This window comes from Myotis lucifugus, unplaced genomic scaffold (genome assembly GCF_000147115.1).
Source record: "Myotis lucifugus unplaced genomic scaffold, Myoluc2.0 scaffold_28, whole genome shotgun sequence".
In the NCBI taxonomy this organism is placed as follows: Eukaryota; Metazoa; Chordata; class Mammalia; order Chiroptera; family Vespertilionidae; genus Myotis; species Myotis lucifugus.
The window spans coordinates 638,419-661,531 of record NW_005871076.1 but is presented as its reverse complement, the minus strand read 5'-3'; the positions used below and the strand labels follow the sequence as shown (position 1 = coordinate 661,531).

Below are 23,113 nucleotides of genomic sequence, written 5' to 3'. Positions count from 1 at the left end.
GCTGTTTCTTAGACTTACACACATTTTAATTATCACTCTCTGGTCTTTTTCCTGTGACTATTTTGAAAAGAGCACTTTCAGATATTGCATCTTGCAAGAAAGAAACCAAAAACTTTCAAGAATTGGTGGTGTGTGTTGTTTTTTGGGGGGGTACTTTTTACATGTTGACAGTGTTAGATAATTAAATGCCCAGTACAATGTTTATAAAACCAAAAATGTTTTCTCTAATAATAGGGATTACTCACTTTCTAAATTAAATTTAAAAGTAGTTGGATTACTTTCCTCTTTGGACATACTTTTTGTAGAAAACTAACTGATAGAGAATAGCTTGATATTCTTGATAACATCGTGCAATCTTGGTCTTCTTTAGGGTCAAGGACAGTATTAAGACCAGATCCTGGATTCTGAGTGATGTCTAAGAGCTGGGGTTATTGATCCTGTAGAGATAAGATTGAGAGGTGGCATAATAACATTATTTGAAAGGCTATCATCTATGAGAGGACTTTTCATTTTGTTTTAGAGGTTTTTAATAGGGACCACCAGGTGAAAGGTACAGAATAGCAAAATTCATTTCTATAGAAAGTGGAATTTTTGTCACAATAAAATTCTTCCAGTTACAGTTCCATTTTGATGTCATGGTCTTTCTCTGACCCTACCCATCAAATGTTAGAACAGATGGTGGTGACCATTTGACCAAATGTGGTACCTCTGAAGTTTGTAAGTAAAAGGCATTTAATAAATGGCAGACACTAATGACATTTTGTAGGTCAATTGGAAGAGAATTTGAGTTACTCTGTAAAATTTTGCTCAAGATAACAAGATTCTTTGGAGAGGGAGCTAGTGTTCTATAGAAAGTATTATTCATATTTATTTATATAACAAGGCATCTTTTATATTAATGTTCATTCATTTTCTCATTTTTCCTTTAATTTGTTCCTCCAAGGTACTTTACTAGAAAAGAAAAAGACTTACCTGGCTGGTGTTTCTCAGTGGTTGAGTGTCGATCTGTGAATCGGGTCACAATTTGATTTCTAGTCAGGGCACATGCCTGGGTAGCAGGCTCAGTTCCTAGTAGGGGGTATGCAGGATGCTGCCACATTTCTGTCTCTTCCTCTCCCTTCCTCTCTGAAATCAATAAAAATATATTTAAAAGAAAAGACTTGCTTTTCTCTTTTCCAAATCTTTGGTTTTATGTACAATGACATCTATCTCATTGTATATAATAGGAATTATATTAATTTGGCATTAAGGTGAAAAGGAGGGATTTGGATGTAATTTATCTTGGAGCTTTAAATGCTGCTGAAATAGCAATGTGTAGTTCTAATGGGGATGATTATAAGGAAGGGATAGTCAAACAAGATGAAGAAAAAGAGGGGAAGAATTAGGGAAAATATTGGCATAAGAGATGGAAATGGGCATAGTAAATTGGATTAGGATTTTTATCTCTAAGACTAAAATCTTATTTGGAATTTTAAGAAACTTATTGTCAGTGACATGAGAATTATCCAAAATGCTAAGTGGAATTTTTAACTTCCTAATACAACATAACTTGAGGGTAGAGGTGTATCTGAGTTGAACAGATGCTCCCTTTATTTTGTTTTATTTTACTTTTTATGGATTAAAAAAATTGATTTTCTTTTTCTTTTCTTTTTTTTTTTTTTTTTAGAGAGAGAGAGGGGGGGTGGGGAAGGGAGGGAGAGCCAGTGATAGATAGAGGGAAACATCAATTTGTCGTTCCACCCATCCACATATATGTTCATTGGTTGTTTCTTGTATGTACCCTGACTGGGGATTGAACCCACAACCTTGCTGTGTTGGGACGACGCTCTACTGAGCTACCCAGCCAATGCTTCCTTTTAAAAGAAGGTTAAAAATTTAGATGTGGGGTTATTTTGTGTCTTCATGATATGCATATAATAATCACCCAAAGAGAAAACCTTCTCTTTTAGCATGAGAAGAAACACGTGACCTTTCAGTGTAGTTTATACGTTGATAGTCAAATACAAGAGTGATATGTTGCCCCGATTGATATTTAACAATGACATTTATGCCTAAATACAAATACAAAGAGATTTTATTTTCTTCTGTGTAAGTCATATAGTTAAAATTACTTTGGGGGAGGGGGTTGGTTTTGGAGAACAGTCTTTGAGGATAAGTTTATATACACAGTAGGGCAAAAGTAGGTTTATAGTTATGAGAATGCAAAAGTTTTTTCTTATATTATTATTTATTAATTATTGTATTACTTATTTGTATTACAACTGTAAATCTACTTTTGCCCCCCACCCTGTATTTTGGGATTTGAATTTCTAGTGCTGACTTAATAGGTTCAGTGGTCCTGCAGATGGCAGCATTTATACTAATTTAAACTTAATACATGTAACTTTTTTTACCAAATGAATTTTTCCATTGCTTTCTTTAAGCAGAAAATAAAACTATACATGTAACTTTACTCAGCATGCTCTTATGATCAGTGCTTTTTTTTGTAGTCTCAGAGTTAATAGAAAGTTTAGCTTTAATGTCCTTTATTTAAAATAGTTAAAAAGAAAAAAAGGCACTTTTTAAAAAACTAGCAGTATTTTTGTGTGTGTGTGCGTGAACATAGGTACATTATATACAAATCCAGGGGTTTAATTTTTGTCTCTGAATGAGGAGAAATTTCTTTTCCAGTACTTTAGTGGGGAAAGAAAATAGTTCGTTATTTTAAATGTTATTGGTACCAAACTAGGTTTAGTTTTTTTAGGCAAAACAAATAGAAAATAAAATTAAATTCCCTTTTACTTTATCCTTTAGCTTTTTCCTTTAAAAGTATTTTTAATTCACTCTTAATTTTGAATGTCCTCAATTAGCCTTAGTTTTTCAGCTTTTCTTTTTATTCCCTTTTTATATCATCATCGTAATGCATCATGAATTTTTATTCTTCTAAGAACTATACATAATTTCCATTCTTTAATACAAGTGCTACGTCTTTAGCTGGCTTAAATGATAGAGGTTTCTGAAGCAAAACAGCCCATGGAGTTATTAATGAGATTAAAGGGCTGTTAGCCTGCCTTCACAGTGTTCCAAGCCCATTGCATTGAATAGGGCAGGCACGGAACATGGGTATTCTGTCGTTAGTTGAACGCTATCCTACTCTTCATCTTTGCCCTTTTATTTATAGTGGAATATTTGAATTCATCTCATATCCTTTTTTCTTTCTTTCCCTCCCACCCTTTTTGTCCTATCTTATCTTTTTCTATTCTGCATGGTTATGCTCCAGGCCTCAGCTTCTGCATGTAGTTCCCACATAGAAGCAGCAGAGAAAGTGTCTTGTCAGTGTCATGCTGCATCTGCCTTTCACTGGTATCTAAGCAACAGCAGCATGGGTTTGATGTCCTGTGAGAAAAGGTCCCAGTGAGAACCTGTTATGTATATGTAACGAAGGGGCTTTCCTTTGTTGAATTTAAACTCTCTATACTCCTTCACATATTATCACAGCTGGTTGATAAAAAGGTAATTGATGCTATAATTTAGAATTATCATTGGATTTGGCGCCACTTCCCACAAAATGTCAAACAAAAAGAAATTTTATTCCATTCTTGGAAATAGCATTCTAAATTGTAGTGGTAAATTATTTTCCTGAATCCCAGTGGTAGCCGACATACAATGGCAGCTTTCCAACATATGCTTGCTTATCCATTTTACAGGTGTAGCAATGATGCAAATAGTCAGCTGCCCGTATGTAAAGACAGTCGCTACCACCAAGACCGGTAATTTTTAAAACCATCTTAGTTTGTTTTGTCTGTAAGTTGGCATGGTAGTGAATGTTGTTGTTTATCCTTTTATTTATTTATTTTTGCCCAAGTGAGTGGATTTTTTTATATTTTTCTTTTTAATGAGCAGTATAAATGCAGTTGTCATATTTGGCCAACACTTGATTTTCCCAATTGCCTGTAGTATTAGCTTCTTTGGTTCACAAAAGCAAATAAGGTCAGATCACTTAATTTGTATAATAAGTGTAAACAACTTCATTCTCATATTCATAACATTTAATTTTGTTTTTTGATGTGTGTTTTTAAGTTAAATATAAAAAAATCATTTCCATGTGTAAAGTGATGTGATTATGCTTGCATGCTAGTGAGTATTTGTGTGTACGTGTGTGTGTGTGTGTGAATATTTGTGTGTATTGTATAAATTTACATTTTAAAGTTATTGAAGATAACTACCCAAAACCTAAATTCTAGTATAGGACTTGAGGATTTTTCTATTTTAATTCACATAATCTTAATTATATTATTTATGTAATGTCAACTTTTTTAGCTATCTTGTAAAAATACAAATTCTGGCTTACCTTTTAAAAAATAGAAACTTTTTATTTTTTTAAGGAAAAGTCTAAACTGACAGTTTATAGGGATATTTGACTTAATCACTTAATATTTAAAGTAGATTTGATAAAACTCAGTAATTTACTTTAAGCTGAGAATTTTATTCATACCCTTTTAGATACCTTAGAATTAGAAAATAATTTTGTCTCAGGACATATACTCAGTAAATATGTTCATCGCCTTTATTTTATTACAATTTGAGAAGTACTTATAAAATATATTTCTGTTAATAAGTAGAGAATGTACCATGATTTTTATAATTTATTATGTTGAGAGTTCATCATAGGTGTGACTCAAATTTCTGACACTATTCTTAAGGTACTTCTTGGGTTGAATATATGCATCTAATTGAATTTAGCCATTAGAAATAAACCAGGGAAGTCGATTTGAGTAATTAAGTCACATTTTATGGGAATTTTTTTTTATTCCAACTGGCTCATTCTTTTATTGATATTTAATAGAAAGATTTAGCTCATATTTTAAAGTTTTATTTTGAATTGCAGTTTGATACTTGGGTCTAACTTTTTATTCTTCTTCTTTTAGGTGTGTTGCCAGGAATGGCCCCTCCTATTGTACCCATGATACATCCCCAGGTTGCTATTGCAGCTTCACCTGCTACCTTAGCTGGAGCAACAGCTGTTTCTGAGTGGACTGAATATAAAACAGCAGATGGGAAGACATATTATTATAATAATAGAACATTAGAATCAACCTGGGAAAAACCCCAAGAACTGAAAGAAAAAGGTATAGTTTAATGACTTGGTGAGACATAATATAAACTATGATATTATAAATAGAAGGCTATTTGAAATTCTGAGTTAATTCCTTTCTAACACATTTGAGGGATTTTCTAATTGCATAGTTGGATTATTTATTCTTACTGAATAAACATCTATTTTACTTAAAAAAACAGTTCACCTACTACATATTTGTCCCATCATTTTTCCATCTGGAGGAATTAAATTATACCTACATACAAATACATATTTTTACTATTATCAGGAATTGCATAATTTTGTTGTATAATTATTGATATCATTATTAAGATTGATAGTACTGATCAGGAAGGAATGTTTGTATTGTATATATTCTGAAATGCGGTAAAAAATTTAGGCCCTTGAAGTCTTGGATGAAGAAAACTCATAATTTTCTATACCGCAAGTTTGTTTCTGTTCCCGAGTATCTTAATATTTTGTCCCTTTTAGCAAAATGAATGCTACAAATGATGTATGAATGAACTGAAAGACTTTATATCCCTCTGAAATCAGTACTTCTTTTTAGTGACAGTTTCCTGATTGGCATAGCAAGGTATTTGAAGTTGAGCATTATAATAGATTCAAATTAATGATATTATAAGGAAGAACATTTTATCTTTATGGTTACTAACTTCTAGTTATGGAATATCTTAACTGCTTAGTCTCTGAAAGCTTTTGGAAAATTACATCAAAACCATGGCGTGACATTATCTTAACTTTTTAAATAGAAAAATTAGAAGAGAAGATTAAAGAGCCAATTAAAGAACCTTCTGAAGAACCTTTGCCAATGGAAACGGAGGAGGAGGATCCTAAAGAAGAGCCAATAAAAGAGATAAAAGAGGTAAAGGGCCACAACCTGTTAGCATGGCAGCTGACATTGATTGTTGGGTACAAGTTACTTGTAACTGAAGAATCATTTGAAATAGTTTTAGGTAATTGTTATACATTTGATTTAAGAAATTTTAGTGTTCTTTGAAGTTTCTCATTCAGTTTTTCCTTTGAAAGTTTCATTAAACTACTTCTTATAGTAAATCAAGGCCTGTAGAAAGAAAGGGCCTTAGACCAGAGCTTGGACCTGATATCCAACCTTCTGACTTACAGACTGGCATGTGTTAAAGTTAAAAGTACAAATTCATATTTGAGGAATGTTCATTATATTTCATCTGTCCTGGCATGGGATGGTCTCCATACAGCATTAAAAGAGCTCTGGTTTTTAGAAACTTTCTTTATTTGGTGAGGGAACAATAGTAGTCATGTTTTATTAGTAAGGAAGTTAGCCAAAAAAGGAAATGACCTTAAATGAAGAGGTCTCCTTTCATTTTGTATACTGTATTCCCCATTACTGCTTCCAGCAGATGGTTAGTTAATCTGTGAGATAGGACCATCTGCTCTTGCCAGGGTCTGCTCTACTGGAATTTGCCTGTGTCTAGAGGGCCAGGATTTAGGACATTATTAAACATTTCTACTTAGTCTCCCCTTCCTGTGCTAGTAGCAAACCTCCTGTTGGTTGCACTTTGAGGTATTTGCAGATACTTGTATTTTTGGAACATTCTAGTAAACTTTTATGGTATTAATAAAGTGGGAGTAATATCATTTCCCATAGGAGCCCAAAGAAGAAGAGATGACGGAAGAAGAAAAGGCTGCCCAGAAGGCAAAGCCAGTAGCTACTACCCCTATTCCTGGTACTCCATGGTATGTACTTGGTTTAATTAGAAAGTATTTATTTATTAAAATAGATTTTTATTGGTTTTCCCTTTTCTTTTTATATTTTTTTAATCCTCACCAGAGGATTTTTTTTTTTTTTTTTTAGAAAGAGAGTGGAAGGGAGAGGGAGAGACAGAGAAAGACCCACTGTAAAATGTAAGAGAGACACATTGATTGATTGCCTCCCACATGCCCCCAATTAGGGCTGGGAGCCTGCAACTGAGGTACATGCCCTTGACAGGAATTGAACCCAGGACCCTTCAGTCTGCAGGCCGATGCTCTATGCACTGACCCAAACCTGCTAGAGCTGGTTCTCCCTTTTCTTTATCTCTCCACATCAGTGCTTTCTCTCCTGTTCCTGCTGCAACTTAATCCATATACAGTATAGTCCCCACATTGCAGCAAGTTGACTTATAATCTGTAGCTTCCCCTTCAACTTGTTTATTTTGCTTTTTTCTCCTTGTTTTTGTTGTAAAAAAAATAAACATGTTTGTTCTATAGAGTCCTACAATTTGGATTTTGTATTTGCATCTATATGCTGTTAGAGTTCTCCATTTCTGAATTTTCTACAAACTAGCAAGCAGATGCAGAGATGTGATCAGATTCAGGTTTGATCCTTTTGGCAAGACTAGTTCGTAAGTGATGATGTGCCTTTTCCTCAGGGTGCATCTAGGTGTTTCTTTGTGTGATGTTACCAGTCATTACTGATTATTTGTTGCCTAGATCAGTAGTTTTCAATGAGGAGCAACTTTGCCACTCCCTCCTCCCCAACCCCCATCAGTGGATGTTTGGTAATGTCTAGAGTCATATTTGCTTGTCATAACTTGGAAGGCATTAATAGCAGTTACTAGTAACATCTAGTGGGTAGAGGCCAGGGATACTTCTTAAACATTCTGCCATGCACAGGACAGCGCCCTACAAGAAGGAATTATTTGGCCCAAAATGCCAGTGGTGCTGAATTGCAAAACCTGGCCTAGATCCACTAAATCAGTAAGTGGTGGTAATGTGTTTCTATCATTCTTTTTCCAGGTATTAACTGGAATACTTAAGAGATGCTTCCCCTTAACAAATTGCATAGGAAAGAAAGGATATACCAGTTTCAGAATAATGAGTTGGTTTGAGTATTACAAATTCATAGATTTAAATATATTTTATGTTTCTATCTATTGCAATTATTATCCTTGTTGATGTACAGTTTCATCCTTGGTTAGATGAAGCCTCTTAAGATGGACTCTTGAGGTTTTTTTGTTTAGTTTTGTTATAACCCTGTCTTTGATACCTTCCTTGCTTTCTGCTCTTACAAGATGTTCCCGGCTTATCTCATATCTTTCCTGTCTCAGATCTAGATTTAGCCATTTCTCCAAGGAGCACTGGTTTCTTTTTGTGGGAAGTGGCATTAATAGGCCTCATTGTGGGATTTAGAGATGTTATTTTACTGAATTAGTCATTATTTTGTGATCTCTTTGGTAGACACAGATGGAAGATACATATATTTATTTATTTATAGATTTATTTATGTATTTATTTTTTGGGGGGGGGAGGAAGGAGGGCGAGAGGGAAAAAACGGGAGAGAGGGAGAAACATCGATGTGAGAGGGAAACATTGACTGGTTGCCTCCTGTATGTGCCCTGACCTGGGATCGAATCCGCACCCTGGTTTGAACTTATACCCTCCCTGATTATATGCCTTGACTGGGAATCGAACCTGGGACGCTTTGAAGCATTCCATTCCCTTTCCCACCCACCAAAAAGCAACTATATGTTTTTACTGCTTTTACAATCTATCTGAATATAGGTATTCTTTACTTTTTTAAAGTTCATCTTATGCATTTCGCTTTTAGAAAAGACCTACATTAGTACCTTTTTCACTAACTAAAAGAAATCCAAAGAGGATTTTCGTTTTTTAAAGAAAAAAGGCGAAAAGCAAAAATTGTGTTCAGCATTTGTTTTCCAGCAGCTAGAATGACCTCACCAAGTTCTTTCCCTGGGAAATACAGTCACCATCTCAGCATCAAGCTGCCATAGCTTTCAACTTTGAGCATCTGTAGGATTTGTTTTATGCGTCTGTTAGCAAGATGTGTCCTAAGGTGTCAGAAAAGACATCCAAGAGAGCTCATAAGGGTGTGCCACAGCATAAAACTGGATGTAATTAAGGGTTTTGCTCCTGGCGAACCAAGTAAAGACATTGTGTGTATCTTGAATTTTGGGTCTGGGAATGCTCAAAAATTTTTCCATAAATTCACTGACCTTTAATATTAATGTCTTTTACCAAATTTGGAGAGTTGGGTTTTTTTTGTGTGTGTGTTTTTTTTGCCATTATGCCTTCAGATTTTTTCTACCCAGTATCCGTCTCTCCTTTTGGGATCTTGAGTTTCTGGTTGTGCTGTATATTAGGCATTTTGACATAATCACCCCGGTCTTCAGATGGGATAATTATTTGTCTGTCTTCTGGTTGACCGAGCATTTCCTCTATTATCACCATCCAGAGAAATTTAATTTCAGTTGTATTTTTCATTTTTCTTTCTTTTTTTTAATATTTTCTATTTCTGTGCTGAGAACACCTATCTTTTTATTCAAGTTTTTCTTTATGTCATAAAACCTAATTATTATAATTGCTGCTTTAAAGCCTTTGTCTGATTATTTCAACAATAGAGACGTTGTCTGATAATTTCAACATCTAGGTCACCTTGGGTTTGGCAGCTGTTGATTAACTTGATTGTCTGGCCAAAAAGACCTGGTTTCTATTGGAGTTTCAGCTGCCTGTGCTACTGTTATCATGCCACTGTGTGACTAGGAGCCACCCTCAGGGCAGAGGTTTGAGGGAGGAGAAATGGGAGGTTTATATCCTTGCAGTTGTTTCTCTAAATTTTGACTCCTCTATACTTTTTTTTAACTTTACAGGGTCCTCATGTAATTGTTGTTTTTTTCCTATTTTGTCTGAGTGTCTGGTTGTAATTAACAGGAACAGTGAGCTGCAGTGGGCTACAGTGCCATAGCTCAGTCAGTATTTTATTTTTTATACTAGATGAAATCAGATATAAAGGCTTCATAGTAGGTTAAATTTGAGTAATTCTGGTTTGGTAAGAAATATTAAGAAGTATTATGTAAAGCTATGGTCCTATGGTATGTTGGTTAGCTTTAGAATGCTTAATTGCATTATTGTTGCCATGAAACACATCCTTTGTGATAGTTTAAAATGTAGCATTCTCAGTTTGAGTGTGCCAGACCAAGTGTCTGAGCATTTTAAGCTGATCACAAATTGCTTTGCTTTTCCTGGTTTTCTCAATATATGAAACTGCTGTTTTAACCTTAGTCAACTCTCTTCTAAAAGCCATATTTGGTTCCCTATAAATAACTATTAGTAATATAAACATGTCCTTCCCCTCCACCACCACCATCCCTTTTGCCAGGATGACAGTGAAAGACCTACCTATAACATGTGTTCCATAACCTAAGGTCATTATGTTTGAATCACTTATTAGGTGTGTTGTTTGGACTGGTGACGAGCGGGTCTTCTTTTATAATCCTACCACCCGTCTTTCTATGTGGGACCGACCTGATGATCTCATTGGAAGAGCGGATGTTGACAAAATTATTCAGGAGCCCCCTCATAAAAGAGGAATGGAAGAATTGAGGAAGCTAAGTAAGTTTTAATTTAGGAATTTATCACAGAATGTTAGCATTGTTTAATATTTCAACAGAAAATGTTGAGGATGTTTAGAAAATTGTTCTGTTTTCAAGGAACATAAGAAACTTGAGAAGTGGAAATTAGATTGCTATGCTAGTTTGAGTTCAGTGATAGAGATATAAAAAAATAGAGAATTTGGGTTAAATTATTTTTTTGTAAAATATTTATATGTAGTTTTTTCCTTCTTGTCCTTGTCAAGATTTCATTTAGTATAGGATGGGTTGGTACCACTGATGTTGTTCCATATTTGCTAGTAATACTAAAACAATCTTCAGTGAACCTTTTAAAAAGCACCTTTTGTGACTAGCAATATATTTTCTGAAATAATCAAAACTCTATTTTTAAAATATGTTTACTAAATTTTTGTAGAATGCAAAAACACAAGATTTTGTGAACATACAAGAGGTTATCTGTCTTTTTCAGTAGGTGAAATTTAGGGAAGGGTAAGGCTTATGCCTGAGAATATAGAGACACATAAACCTTATTAAGAGATTATCTTTAATCTACCTCATATTTAGGTAGCGTTTTAGTATATATAATGAAGACAAATATTTGTAAATAATTTTTGTTGCATATTTTTCATCAGTAGTTTGCTCTTGTATTGATGTAATTGTGTTTGTGTAGAATCCCATGTCATGTAGAAGCATGATAAATGAATCATTTAATACATACTGCAGATGAAGCAAACCCTAATATATGTCATTTATGATGATGTAGAAATCTTCATAGATTGTGTATATGTGGTACTAACATTTTCTGCTTATAAGTGATTTCTAAATGAGTCAAACTTGGCCTACCTGGTGCTAAAAATACTAGGCACCAGCTTTTCTCCTTCAGCAATATCTGCTGCATAGCTATGATATTGATAATACTTTATCACCATAGTATTGAATCATGCCAAGAAAGTTTTTTTGTTTTTTTTTTAAAATATATTTTATTGATGTTTTACAGAGAGAAAGGGAGAGGGCTAGAGAGTTAGAAACATCAATGAGAGAGAAACATCGATCAGCTGCCTCCTGCACACCCCCTACTGGGGATGTGCCCACAACCAAGGTACATGTCCTTGACCGGAATCGAACCTGGGACCATTCAGTCCGCAGGCTGACGCTCTATCCACTGAGCCAAACTGGTTAGGGCAAGAAAGTTTTTTTAATCTGTTTTCAAGTACTCAATCTATTTATTTAATAAACTAGAGGCCCGATGCATGGAATTCATGCAAGGGCTTGGCCCCAGTGCCAGGGCCCTCTGCTGCCTCTGCCTCAGCCCCCACCTCTTGTGGCTTTGTCCGGAAGGAAGGACGTCCAGAAGAACGTCTGGTCTAATTAGCATATTACGCTTTTATTATTATAGATATGTGCATCAAAGAATCATTTGAAAATGAAGTGAATATTTAATGTAAAGGGGGGATTAATAGAGGAGGTATAGAATCACCATGCTTTGTTTAGTGTTTTACAAAGGAGTGCATATCATGGGATGGATATTTTATATAAACAGTAATTTTACAAAAGTAGGTTGTGTAATACATGCATATAACTATTTTTCTTAATATTTGAAATACTTTTGCCAGGGCATCCAACCCCGACTATGCTGTCCATCCAAAAGTGGCAGTTCTCTATGAGTGCAAGTAAGTGAACTATCAATTGCAGCTTCTTTGTAATAACTGTTACAGCAAGTATTTGGTAGTGGCTAGCAGAAGGAGTCACACTTAAACATTTCAATTGTTGCTTGCTTATTTGTATTCTGACAGAGGTTAATTAAATTTTACCCTACAGTTAAGGAAGAACAAGAATTAATGGAAGAACTTAATGAAGATGAACCAGTTAAAGCCAAAAAACGGAAGTAAGTAATACTTACAGTTTATGTAATTCAGGTAGATTGTAGCTTTTAAAAGTTGATTAGGCCACATTCAGTTCGTGATTGGGGACAGGTAATGTGTATATGTTGACAGAAGTGATTGTGTCTTAAGCCTAAAGGCTTTGCTATAGAATGTAGAAATGGTGTGTGTCCTTCTGCTATTAGATTTGCAAAAGATTTGGTTATTCAAATACACACTTATGAAGCCAAATGACATTTTAGGAATTAGTTGATAAGTTATTTTCAGATATTCATTAGGCCTGTGTTTTATAGAAAATAAACTTCCTCCCTAAAATAGACCCCAACAGATACCATTCCAGGAATCTCATAAATGCAGACACAGACTTTTCTCTCTTTTTACATACTTGTCACTTCCCTAGTCCTAGTCCTGGTAAAAAGGGAACCTAGGAGCTTCGAAAGTGTTCTGAAAGGAAGAGAGTGCTATTAAGTAGAAGTATTAGCTTGGCCAATGCTCTGGTGTTGGATAAAATATGATTGTTACTATTATAAGGAGTAGAAAGAAGGATGGGGTAGAGGGTGTTTGTGTGTGGGTGGGGTGGGGGGATGGGACCATTAGCAGCAAAAAGGAAAATTTGAGGGCATTAGGGACTAGTTTATCGTAGTCCTTATCTGAAAAGGACAGATTGAATGCAGCCAAATTATGGCAGAAAAAACAAAACAAAACAGTAAGGCAGGCCCTATCAAGGGTGTGTGTGTGTTGTGTTTTTTTTAATGTCTTTATTGGCAACAACATTAAAGAAATTAAAATATTAAAGAGAGTCACTCATAATCAACCATACATTTTTCAGTTGACTTTTTAGTTCTTGACCAAATGTATAAGTATTTTTATTAGTTGTAATTAACTGATTTTGTATTTTTTTTAATCTAGAGTAAGACATTTGTTTTCTTAGTTATTATAAATGACTGTATTCATTCTGTTTATGTACCGTAATTTCGGATATTCCTGCAATGTTAAACTTTTAGGTTGTTTTTAATTGTTTGTTCTTATAGACAACTCTGTAAGGTTTTTAACTGCTTTTATCAGGAGAATGTCAAAGAAGTCCTTTATGTGGATTGCCCGAGCTTCTCTATTTAGGTACAAAGCTAAAAGCCTCTTTTTCCTGGCTTAGTTTCTCTTTATTTCTTTTATTGAGATAGATAGTGATAGTTTGTATTGTGACATTTTCATTTAGTAATTCTGTAAAGGTTGTTTTCATTAGTTATATTTCTTGGATGTCTTTTAACTCTATTTAAATAGTTCATAAATAAATTATTATAAGAGGGTATATTGTTTGGCAAATTGCTTTTACCTGTTTGTTTTGTGCATATCTTAGGTCACAGACTATCTCGCTAAGTTCCTGCAGGTCATGGATTATGTCTTCTATATCTTTTGATTCATTCCCTAAGTTGTTAATTACCTCTCCCTTACCATATTTGAGGGTTAGCCTTAGTTTCATTTAAATTTCCTGGGCTACCTTCACTTTTGAATTTTCTGATGTTCTGTTTTCCTAATTCCCTTAAGTTTCTGTAGGGAATCTGAACCATTATTTTTATATTTAGCAGATCATATTTAAGAAGGAAATCTGCTCAAACACACCCAACTACTATTGAATTACTTAATTTTTTTTTATTATTCACATGAACGGGCCTTCTTCATAGTGCAGATGTTTGAGAGGTGACTGGATTTCATGTTCACAATCTCCCTTGAGTACCATTCAGCAGCAGGGTTGCCCTTAGCCCTGAGGTGCATTTTTGGAGGAACAAGTAGTTTAGTCATTGATGAACAGTTCTAATTCCACCTAACTACTCCTGGGCCTATGTTGCTCTCTGGGACCTGTTCTTCAACTTAAATCTCAACTTATCACCCAGAAAGTGAGTAAAAAAAAATGTCAGGTAGGTAAGGTATACATCTCACATATCCACTTGGCCAAGTTTGCAGATATTTTCATAATAAATTTGAGATTACTAAGACTTATACCAACTCTTATTAGATTTTAAAAAATATTTTATGCATTTATAACATAAAACATTTTAGAAAATGCTATTTTTCCTATATCATTTCAAGAACTGAAAGTTATATTCTGTGCTGTTTAATTCTAACACATAGAGTTTGACTGCAATGTGAGATAAGTGGTTTTTTTGTTTTTTTAAGTAAGGTAGTTAATTTTGTATATCAACTAGTGTCAGGGAGAGCAAAAGTATATATATATTCTCTTACAATGTAGCCATTGTAACATTAGAAGCTTATTGTAACTTTATTATTAAAATGAAAGTTGCTTATCCCTTAGAGTTCATTAGATACCCTCAATATAATTTGTTTTTGCCAAAAATATGCTCTTCAGTAGTGAGTCTTGAACATTCCATCTATTTTAAGATTTTAGTAAGATTTCTTATTAATATTTTGTCAGTTGATGCCTTATCTTTTATTTTTTATAGGAGAGACGATAATAAAGACATTGATTCAGACAAAGAAGCTGCAATGGAAGCTGAAATTAAAGCTGCCCGAGAAAGGGCCATTGTCCCTCTGGAGGCCCGAATGAAGCAGTTCAAGGACATGCTGCTAGAAAGAGGGGTCAGAAAACAATCTTTGGGGGAGATATTTCTGTTTTGTATAAGTAATATAAATATGTCTTGCTAAAAGGTCAAATCTAAGGTTAGTGCTCATGTTGTGGGGGGGGAGAAGGGAAGCCTATCAAATTACTGTATCTTTTCACTCAGCCATTTTCTTGGCTAATTATATAATGTTTAACTTAATGCCACTTACTATCCTTTTAAGTACAAATGATATTTAACATTTATTGAGTCATTAAATTTTGGTGAGTAATTTAAGACGAGTATTAACATTGCAGAATGGCGGACTACTCAGGATAGGTAAAGTATATACGATTCTTCCTTTAATATCTTCATAATGGCTTTTGGTTAAAGGAGAACTGTTACTTTATGATCTTATTATTAATGAACCTTAATTGAGAAGGAATTTCTTTTGGTTATATTCAGACTCATTTGAATAACTAAAATTGTGCAGTTTTAAATCACAGTGTTGTTCACAAGATTGGAGCAAACATGGGAAATCAAAATACAGATCTTCAAGGCGTTTTCTGATGTTCTGATTTTAAAATGTCACACAGTAGTGGCTATGTTAATGAATAATTAGGTGTGTCTTATTTTTATATAATATAGAAATGTTCAGAGCCAATTAGTGTGGAAATTTGCTATTACTCACCTCCCACTGCTTGTCATTTATTAGTGATGGAAAATTCAGGGTGCTTTTTATTATGTCTCCTTTTTAAGCAGATGTCCTGTAGATTTCAAGCAAAATTATATGACCTTTATGTCTTTAGAGCCAACTTACTTATGAAGGGCAATACATTTTTTATGTTAAAGGTGTCTGCTTTTTCAACATGGGAGAAGGAGTTGCACAAGATAGTTTTTGATCCTCGATACTTACTTCTCAACCCTAAAGAACGAAAACAGGTAAAAGGAAAATAACATTATTTTAAAAGTGTATATCACTTATAAGTATAAATTTTAAATTGTAAGGAATAATGTATCATATTTTTTCTTTCCTTTTCCTAACGCAGTGCTTTAAAAAAAACACAGTCTCATATCTTAGAACACAGTCATCCTTTCTCTGTGTGGACAGTTCTACCTTAGAAGTACTTGGATATTTTTGCCCTTATGGATGTAGCTATTGCCTCATGAACATTTTATCCTTATGCCTCATACAAACTGAGGTTATATCTAAGAAGGTTTCAAAAATTCATTTCAAATGCATTTATTAATTTATTAGATAAATGATGCAAATTTGGAGTAGAAAAATAGCAAACTATAGATGAAGAAAAGGGAAAAATGACCACTTAAAGTTCTACCTAACAGGCAGGATCAGCTTTGAACACTTTGGTTTATAGCCTTCCTGGCTGGTACATACTAATACATGTGTGTGTGTGTCTTCTGAACAGAAAATACTTGGAGGCATGTTTATGTCTTACACACACTATACACACCAAGTTCACATCTGAGTGGCATCTCTTAAGATGGACGCTCCATTGCCACTTAATCCCGTGATGATTCAGTAACACATCATCTCAGGGTGATTTCTTCTTCGTCTAAAGTATTGCACACTTCCAATTTCTATAATTTCTGAATTACCTGGATTACCCCGACACTGATCTCTCTAAAGTGGTGAGTATATTGAACCATTCGCTGTAAGTGCTGTTGAGCTACAAGATTTCATTTGGTAACAATAGTGTCATCTTCCATATTTATATCTTTTTTTTAAAAAATATATTTTATTGATTTTTTACAGAGAGGAAGGGAGAGAGAGAGTTAGAAACATCGATGAGAGAGAAACATCGATCAGCTGCCTCCTGCACATCTCCTACTGGGGATGTGCCCGCAACCCAGGTACATGCCCTTGACCGGAATCGAACCTGGGACCTTTCAGTCCGCAGGCCGACGCTCTATCCACTGAGCCAAACCGGTTTCAGCCATATTTATATCTTAATGGTTGGAATAATTCTATACACATTTTGTGTCATTCTGTATGTAGGTCTAGTTGTAGACTTTTTATGAAAAGAAGAAAATTACAGTGTGCCAGACATATTACAGTGTGCTTGTAATAGAAAGACATGGCTTTCTAAATATATTTGCATTATCTGCATTTCAAGCACAGTAGTCTTTAAAAAAATTAAAACAAAACACAATCGATTAGTGTGTGATGGTCTCATTCCCACCTGAGTTATGGCCCTATCAAAACCCTAATTGTTAAATTTGTAAATCAACCTTAATTCTTTACTTGAGACCCAGTGTACATTTCAAGTCTATCAGCAAATCTACCTCCATAAACTCATCTAACTCCAAGTGCCTAATACCCTAATCCAAGCCACCGCCATGGTCAACTTTCATCATTGTGTAGCCCCTCATTGAGCTCCTTGCTGCCTTCCCTTTTTGCTCCTCCGAAGTCAAGTTCTTTTTCCACACAGCAGCCAGGCAACTTTTGAAGTTTAAGCAACAAATTAAGGCAGTATTGTTTTGCTTAAAATCTGTGCTATGCTTCCATTTTGTTTAGCATAAAATGAAACTTTATCATGGCCTATAAGCTTCTACATACACTTATGCCTGCACACTTCTTGAAGCTCTTTTCTTAAATTTATTCATTCTAGCCACGTTGGCCTTGATATGCCTTGAACAGGCCAGTTAGGTACATTCTGGTACTTTCTATTCCCTCTGCCTGGAAATTTTTTACCCCAGATTTTTCATGTAGGTACTTGTCCAAATGCCTTCTGATCAACCCATCTCTTTGCCTTCTTTACTATTGTCATAGTATGTATAGCTCTTATTGTCTAAAATTATCATCTGTCTCTTGCTTCTGCAGAATATAAATTTTGTGAGAGGTGGAATGTGGTCTTGTGCATTGCTCTAAATGTAGTTCCTAGAACAGTGGTTCTCAACCTTCCTAATGCCGTGACCCTTTAATACAGGTCCTCATGTTGTGGTGACCCTCAATTTCATTGTTACAAATTGAACATAATTAAAGCATAGTGATTAATCACAAAAACAATATGTAATTATATATGTGTTTTCCTATGGTCTTAGGCGACCCCTGTGAAAGGGTCGTTCGACCCCTAAAGGGGTCGCGACCCACAGGTTGAGAACCACTGTCCTAGAATAATGCTTAATGCAAATATCCTTGAAAACTTCAAAATTTTTATGACTTGAGATTATTTATAGCACTGAGTGTTAGTTTCTGAGTAAGTGAAATTACAAGTACATAGTCTCATGTTTGGAAATATTTTGTAAGTTGATGGTGTTACCTCTTTACTGGAGTTACACTTAAGAAGAGAAAAAGTATTAAGCATTCTTTTCTTTCTTTCTTTCTTTTTTTACTCCTCACCCAAGGATATATTCTTATCAATTCTAGAGAGAGAGGAAGGGAGAGAGAAACACTTCAATGCGTGAGAGAAACACTGATTAGTTGTCTCCTGCACGCACCTTGGTGGAGATCGAATCTGCAACCCAGGCATGTGCCCTGACTGTGAATCAAACCCACAATAGTGCATATTGTTCGGTGCACGGGATCACGCTTCAACCAACTGAGCCACCCGGCCAGGGCAAGCACTATTCTGTTTTATATAAAAACTCCTCTTAGAATTTTTTTCTTACAACTGAAATGTAAGAAATGAGAGAAAGGAGAAGTTAACATTTGAATTCAATATATATATTTTTCAGTACTTTGTGTGAAATAATTCTCTTGGGAGTATAAAATCAAGGAGTAGCCAATTAAGTCCTAGATTACATACTTGCATGTGATAACTTCATATCTCAAATTTGTGCTTTGATTTGAAAATCCTAACAATTTCATTAAAAATGCCTCAATGTAAATTACATCTCTTTCAGTTTTGTCCTTTTTAGTTATCTGTAGACATATATACACATCATTGTAAAAGACGTGTTTTATGTAATTATTACCACAATTTTAACTTATGATTTTTTTAATTTAATCTTATTTTTTATTGAATTTATTGGGGTGACGTTGGTTCACAAAACCATACAGGTTTCAAGTGTACAACTCAACAAAACATCTGCACGATGCATCGTGCGCCCATCCACCCCAAGCAAAGTCTCTTTCCATCCATTTCCCCCCACCTTGGATCAGGCACAGTTTTGTTTTGACAGATTAAAATGTGTGACATTTTTCGAAAATAACCAGATCATTTCTGTACAGGATGTTAAGCTCGGGTTTAGGGAGAAGTTATGCTAACATTTCAAAATTTAAAATGAAAGTATTTTCATATAGTGCATTATTGTTCAGAGTTGCATAAGAGTGACAGTGTTACAATATGGTAATACATTACCAATATAATTACTCATGATTGTCAACTGTCCATCTAGGCCACTCTTTACCGAATCAGTATCAAATTATAAATTGTGTTACATTGATGTAAGAATCAAATAATGGAGATCTATTGAAAAGGAAAAACGATTCCCCTATACACTGAATACTTGGATATCAAATGTGTACATTTTTTCCCTGAACCAACCAGTTCTCCAGCACCAGCTTGGTGTCCTGCAGTTAAGTTGAATTCTGACACTGTCTACGAGGAGTTAGCATCAGATCTTACAGATTAAGGTCTCAGTCCCACAAGACACCAGACGCAAGTAGTAGGTCCCCAGCTTATCCACATTCCTCTTTATCTTGGCTGCATTTCAGTGGGTTCCCATGACCCTCTCTTCAGGTTTGTTAATTTGCCATAACAACTCACAGAACTCAGGGAAATGCTTCCTTCTTTTGACTGGATTTTTTTTTTTAGTTAATCCTCACCCTGAAGATAATTTTCCCTTGATTTTAAGTAGAGTGGGAGGGAGGGAGAAGGGCAGGGGAGAGAGAGAGTGAGATTGATTTCTTTTGCTTATATTGCCCTAGGAGTAATCACTTGCCTTTTACTGAAGTTCAGTAGTGGCAGTGCCCCCAGATAACGTAAACTTGGTGAGGGGGGGGCCTAGTGATTGTATCACCTCCTAAATAGCCTTATTGTGGCGGTACCCCCACTCTCACTTCCATGTGTGTCTGGTACCACTAATTCCTGAGCTGTGAGGATTCTCTTTAAAAAAAAAAGTTCCTTTTTCCTCCCTGGCTGCTTGAAGATTGGCCTCATCATCAACGACACAGTAAGTATCCGAACCAAGAAGTTCATGACAAACTACTTTAGCAGAAACAAATCATCATTGACATCCTTCACCTGGGGATGACAACGGTACCCAAGACAGAAATTCAGGAAAAACTAGCCAAAATATGTAAGACCACACCAGATGTCATCTATGTGTGTGGATTTAGAACCCATTTTGGTGGTAGGAAGATAACTGGCTTTGTCATGATTTATGATTCCTTGAATTATGCAAAGAAAAATGAACCCAAACATAGACTTGTAAGACATGGAACTGTATGAGAAGAAGACCTCAAGAAAACAGAAAGGAATGCAAGAATAGAATGGAGGAAGTCGGGGGCGGCAAAGGCCAATGTTGGTGCTGCAAAAAGTGAACTGGAGAAGGGACAAGAAGGAGCAAAGATTATTCAGTGGCTTTATCTGTGGTGATTGTGTACTTTTTTCATGAGAGGATTAATAAACTAAGAACTTAAAAAACTATTTCCTGTTTTTCTTTTGAGTAGTGACTTTAATCAAAGTTGGTAAATTCTTGGTCTTTAAGAGAAATTGTTTTTCGTTAATTCCTTTGTTTTCTTGACTACTGGTTTAGGGTCTGCTTTCTTCTGTCTGCCAAATCCTGTACCACTTGTCCATTTTTCAACTTCCAGCGTTTTTGCCATTTTCCTGTTCTTATGACTTTAAAAAAGGAATTCCTCTACTGTCATTTTATTAGTATTTGTAGAAGGCAGGAAATAGATGTGTATATTCAGTTTATACTTGACTATACATTATTAAATGGGGAAAATATACAGTAGATGTAAAGCATGGTTATTTTGGTGAAAATTATATCTTAAAGAGAAGCACAGAAATAAAATTAAACTATGGATTCCATACTGTTAATGTTTTATCTAGAAGGGATTTGGGAGGATTGTTATTTCTCTTAAACATTTCTAAATTGCTTGAAATTTTTTAATAAACATGTATTCAATTTGTAATCAGGGAAAATGAAAATTAAAGGGGCTTTTAGCTTTATTCTATTCTGGAAGCCTAAGCAGAGGGCTGTATGCTACTGTAATACTGTCATGTCAGCTGAAGCTTTAAAATGAGACTTGCTAGAGATAATCTGCATATAATTGCGTCACCTATATTTTCTTACTATAGATTGGACTAGATAGGGACTTAGTGTGTTGGTTTTTTTTTAATAGATTCCATAGTTTGGTAGTTAAATTACCTATATGAAAGACTAACTTGTCAAATTGGTTTATTTTTGTCATAGGTATTTGATCAGTATGTAAAGACTAGGGCAGAGGAAGAACGCAGGGAAAAGAAAAACAAAATAATGCAAGCCAAGGAAGATTTCAAAAAAATGATGGAAGAAGCAAAATTTAATCCAAGGTATGTGGTCATTATTGTCAACTGTTAAAATATGTGTGTTTTCTCTTAAGATCGGCTAAAAAAATTTAAATATACAAATGGTCTTTTGGAGATTTGGATATGGAAAGCTTATTTGATCATTGGTTTCTGTCTTTCTAATGTTCATTCCTAATATATTTCCTGAGGATTCCCTGGAGCGCTCTGAGAGGCATTGGTTTTCAGAAGGGCACCTTTGTTTTACATGTTTTCCTGTGGGAACAAGTTTTCTTCTATAAAAACTGGTAGATCATAGAAAAGATGTCCCTGTCTTCTTAGTTTTACATACAATAAATTGCAGAGCAGGGACATTATTTTGATTGAAGTGGTGAAGGGACCTTTCAGTTTTCTAAGTATCTAGATTATGGTTTTGTCCTATGTCTTCAACTAATTGTTAATATGTATTGAATATATGTAATGGGCTGAAGAAAATGAGACATTTTAAACTTATGTACCTAGCATTATAATAATAGCATCAAATATTGGTTATTTTTTATGTGCTTAAAGATACATGTATATACTAGAGGCCTGGTGCATGAAATTTGTGCAGGGGGGTGGGTTCCCTCAGCCCAGCCTGCACCCTCTCCAATCCGGGACCCCTCGGGGGATGTCCCGGGATCGGGCCTAAACCAGCTGTCAGATATCCCTCTCGAAATCTGGGACCGCTAGCTTCTAACCGCTCACCTGCCTGCCTGCCTGATCACCCCTGCCACCCCCCTGCCAGCCTGATCACCCCTAACCACCTCTGCCTGCTGGCCTGGTTGCCCCTAACTGCCCCCTGCCGCCAGCCTGTCACCCTCAACTACCCCTCCCCACCCCCGCCCCTGGCCTGGTTGCCCCTAACTGCCCCCCCTGCCGGCCGGGTCACTCCCAACTGCCCCCTACCCCCCGCCGCTGGCCTGGTCACCCCAACTGCCCCCCTCTGCCAGCCTGGTCATCCCTAACTGCCCCCCCTGACGGCCTGGTTGCCCCACGCAGCCTGCTGTTCAGTCATTTGGTCGTCCCTTACGAACCCCCCCTGCCAGCTTTGTCGCCCCACGCAGCCTGCTGTTCAGTCGTTACTGTTAATGTGACGGTATCCCGGACAATTTGCATATTCCTCTATTTTTTATATATACACATACATACATACATACATACACACACACACACACATACATACACACCTAAAGTGCTTGTGTGTGTATGTAAGTATACACACAACACACACATGTTATCTCATTCAATATTTAAAACAGCCAATATGATTTAGGTACCCATATCATACCTATTTTACAGATAAGGAAAGTAAGACATAAGCAAGTTGGGTAACTTGCCCAAGTGAATGTGGGATTTCAACTAGATTCCAGTGTTACACCAAAGAGCCCAGGCAGGGACAATTACTTTCTTACTTATGCCTTAGTTGTGGTAGTAGGTGGTGTGAACACCTCAGAACATGGAGCATTTCTAAAACTGTAGGGTAGATTTAGGGAGTCTCTCAGTTAAGTGGCACTTTTTATAAAAGTTCATCTTGTTTAAAGTTATTTTTGTCAGTGCAGTTATGTTGTTTGAGAAAGTACACTTGGGATTACAATTTTATATTTGAAATATGAAGAGAACACTGCTGTGGCATTAATACAAATGTCAGAAAATAAAGCCAGTAGAGGAGTTGTGGTTGTGAAGAATGCAGTACTCTTCAGGGGTGGTAGAGCTTCAG

The 23,113-nt window shown here is 35.5% G+C and overlaps 1 protein-coding gene across 5 annotated transcripts in view; it reads left to right on the top strand.

The window, feature by feature from the left end:
* The window catches only part of TCERG1 (transcription elongation regulator 1), a 59,242-nt gene that overhangs the window by 20,584 nt on the left and 15,545 nt on the right, over positions 1-23,113 (top strand). For 2 of the 5 annotated variants that reach the window (XR_002828644.1, XM_023752001.1), the window contains exons 6-16: positions 3,687-3,749; positions 4,908-5,108; positions 5,848-5,960; positions 6,723-6,811; positions 10,305-10,465; positions 12,078-12,134; positions 12,283-12,349; positions 13,410-13,460; positions 14,801-14,936; positions 15,749-15,838; positions 21,284-21,402. Coding sequence is in view for 4 of the 5 variants with exons in the window: in XM_023752001.1 (XP_023607769.1) it covers positions 3,687-3,749; positions 4,908-5,108; positions 5,848-5,960; positions 6,723-6,811; positions 10,305-10,465; positions 12,078-12,134; positions 12,283-12,349; positions 13,410-13,460; positions 14,801-14,936; positions 15,749-15,838; positions 21,284-21,402 (1,147 nt within the window). In the remaining variant the exon portion in view is untranslated. The remainder of the gene's footprint in view (positions 1-3,686; positions 3,750-4,907; positions 5,109-5,847; positions 5,961-6,722; positions 6,812-10,304; positions 10,466-12,077; positions 12,135-12,282; positions 12,350-13,409; positions 13,461-14,800; positions 14,937-15,748; positions 15,839-21,283; positions 21,403-23,113) is intronic. The other 3 variants (XM_006086394.3, XM_006086393.3, XM_006086395.3) reach the window with 3 other exon arrangements.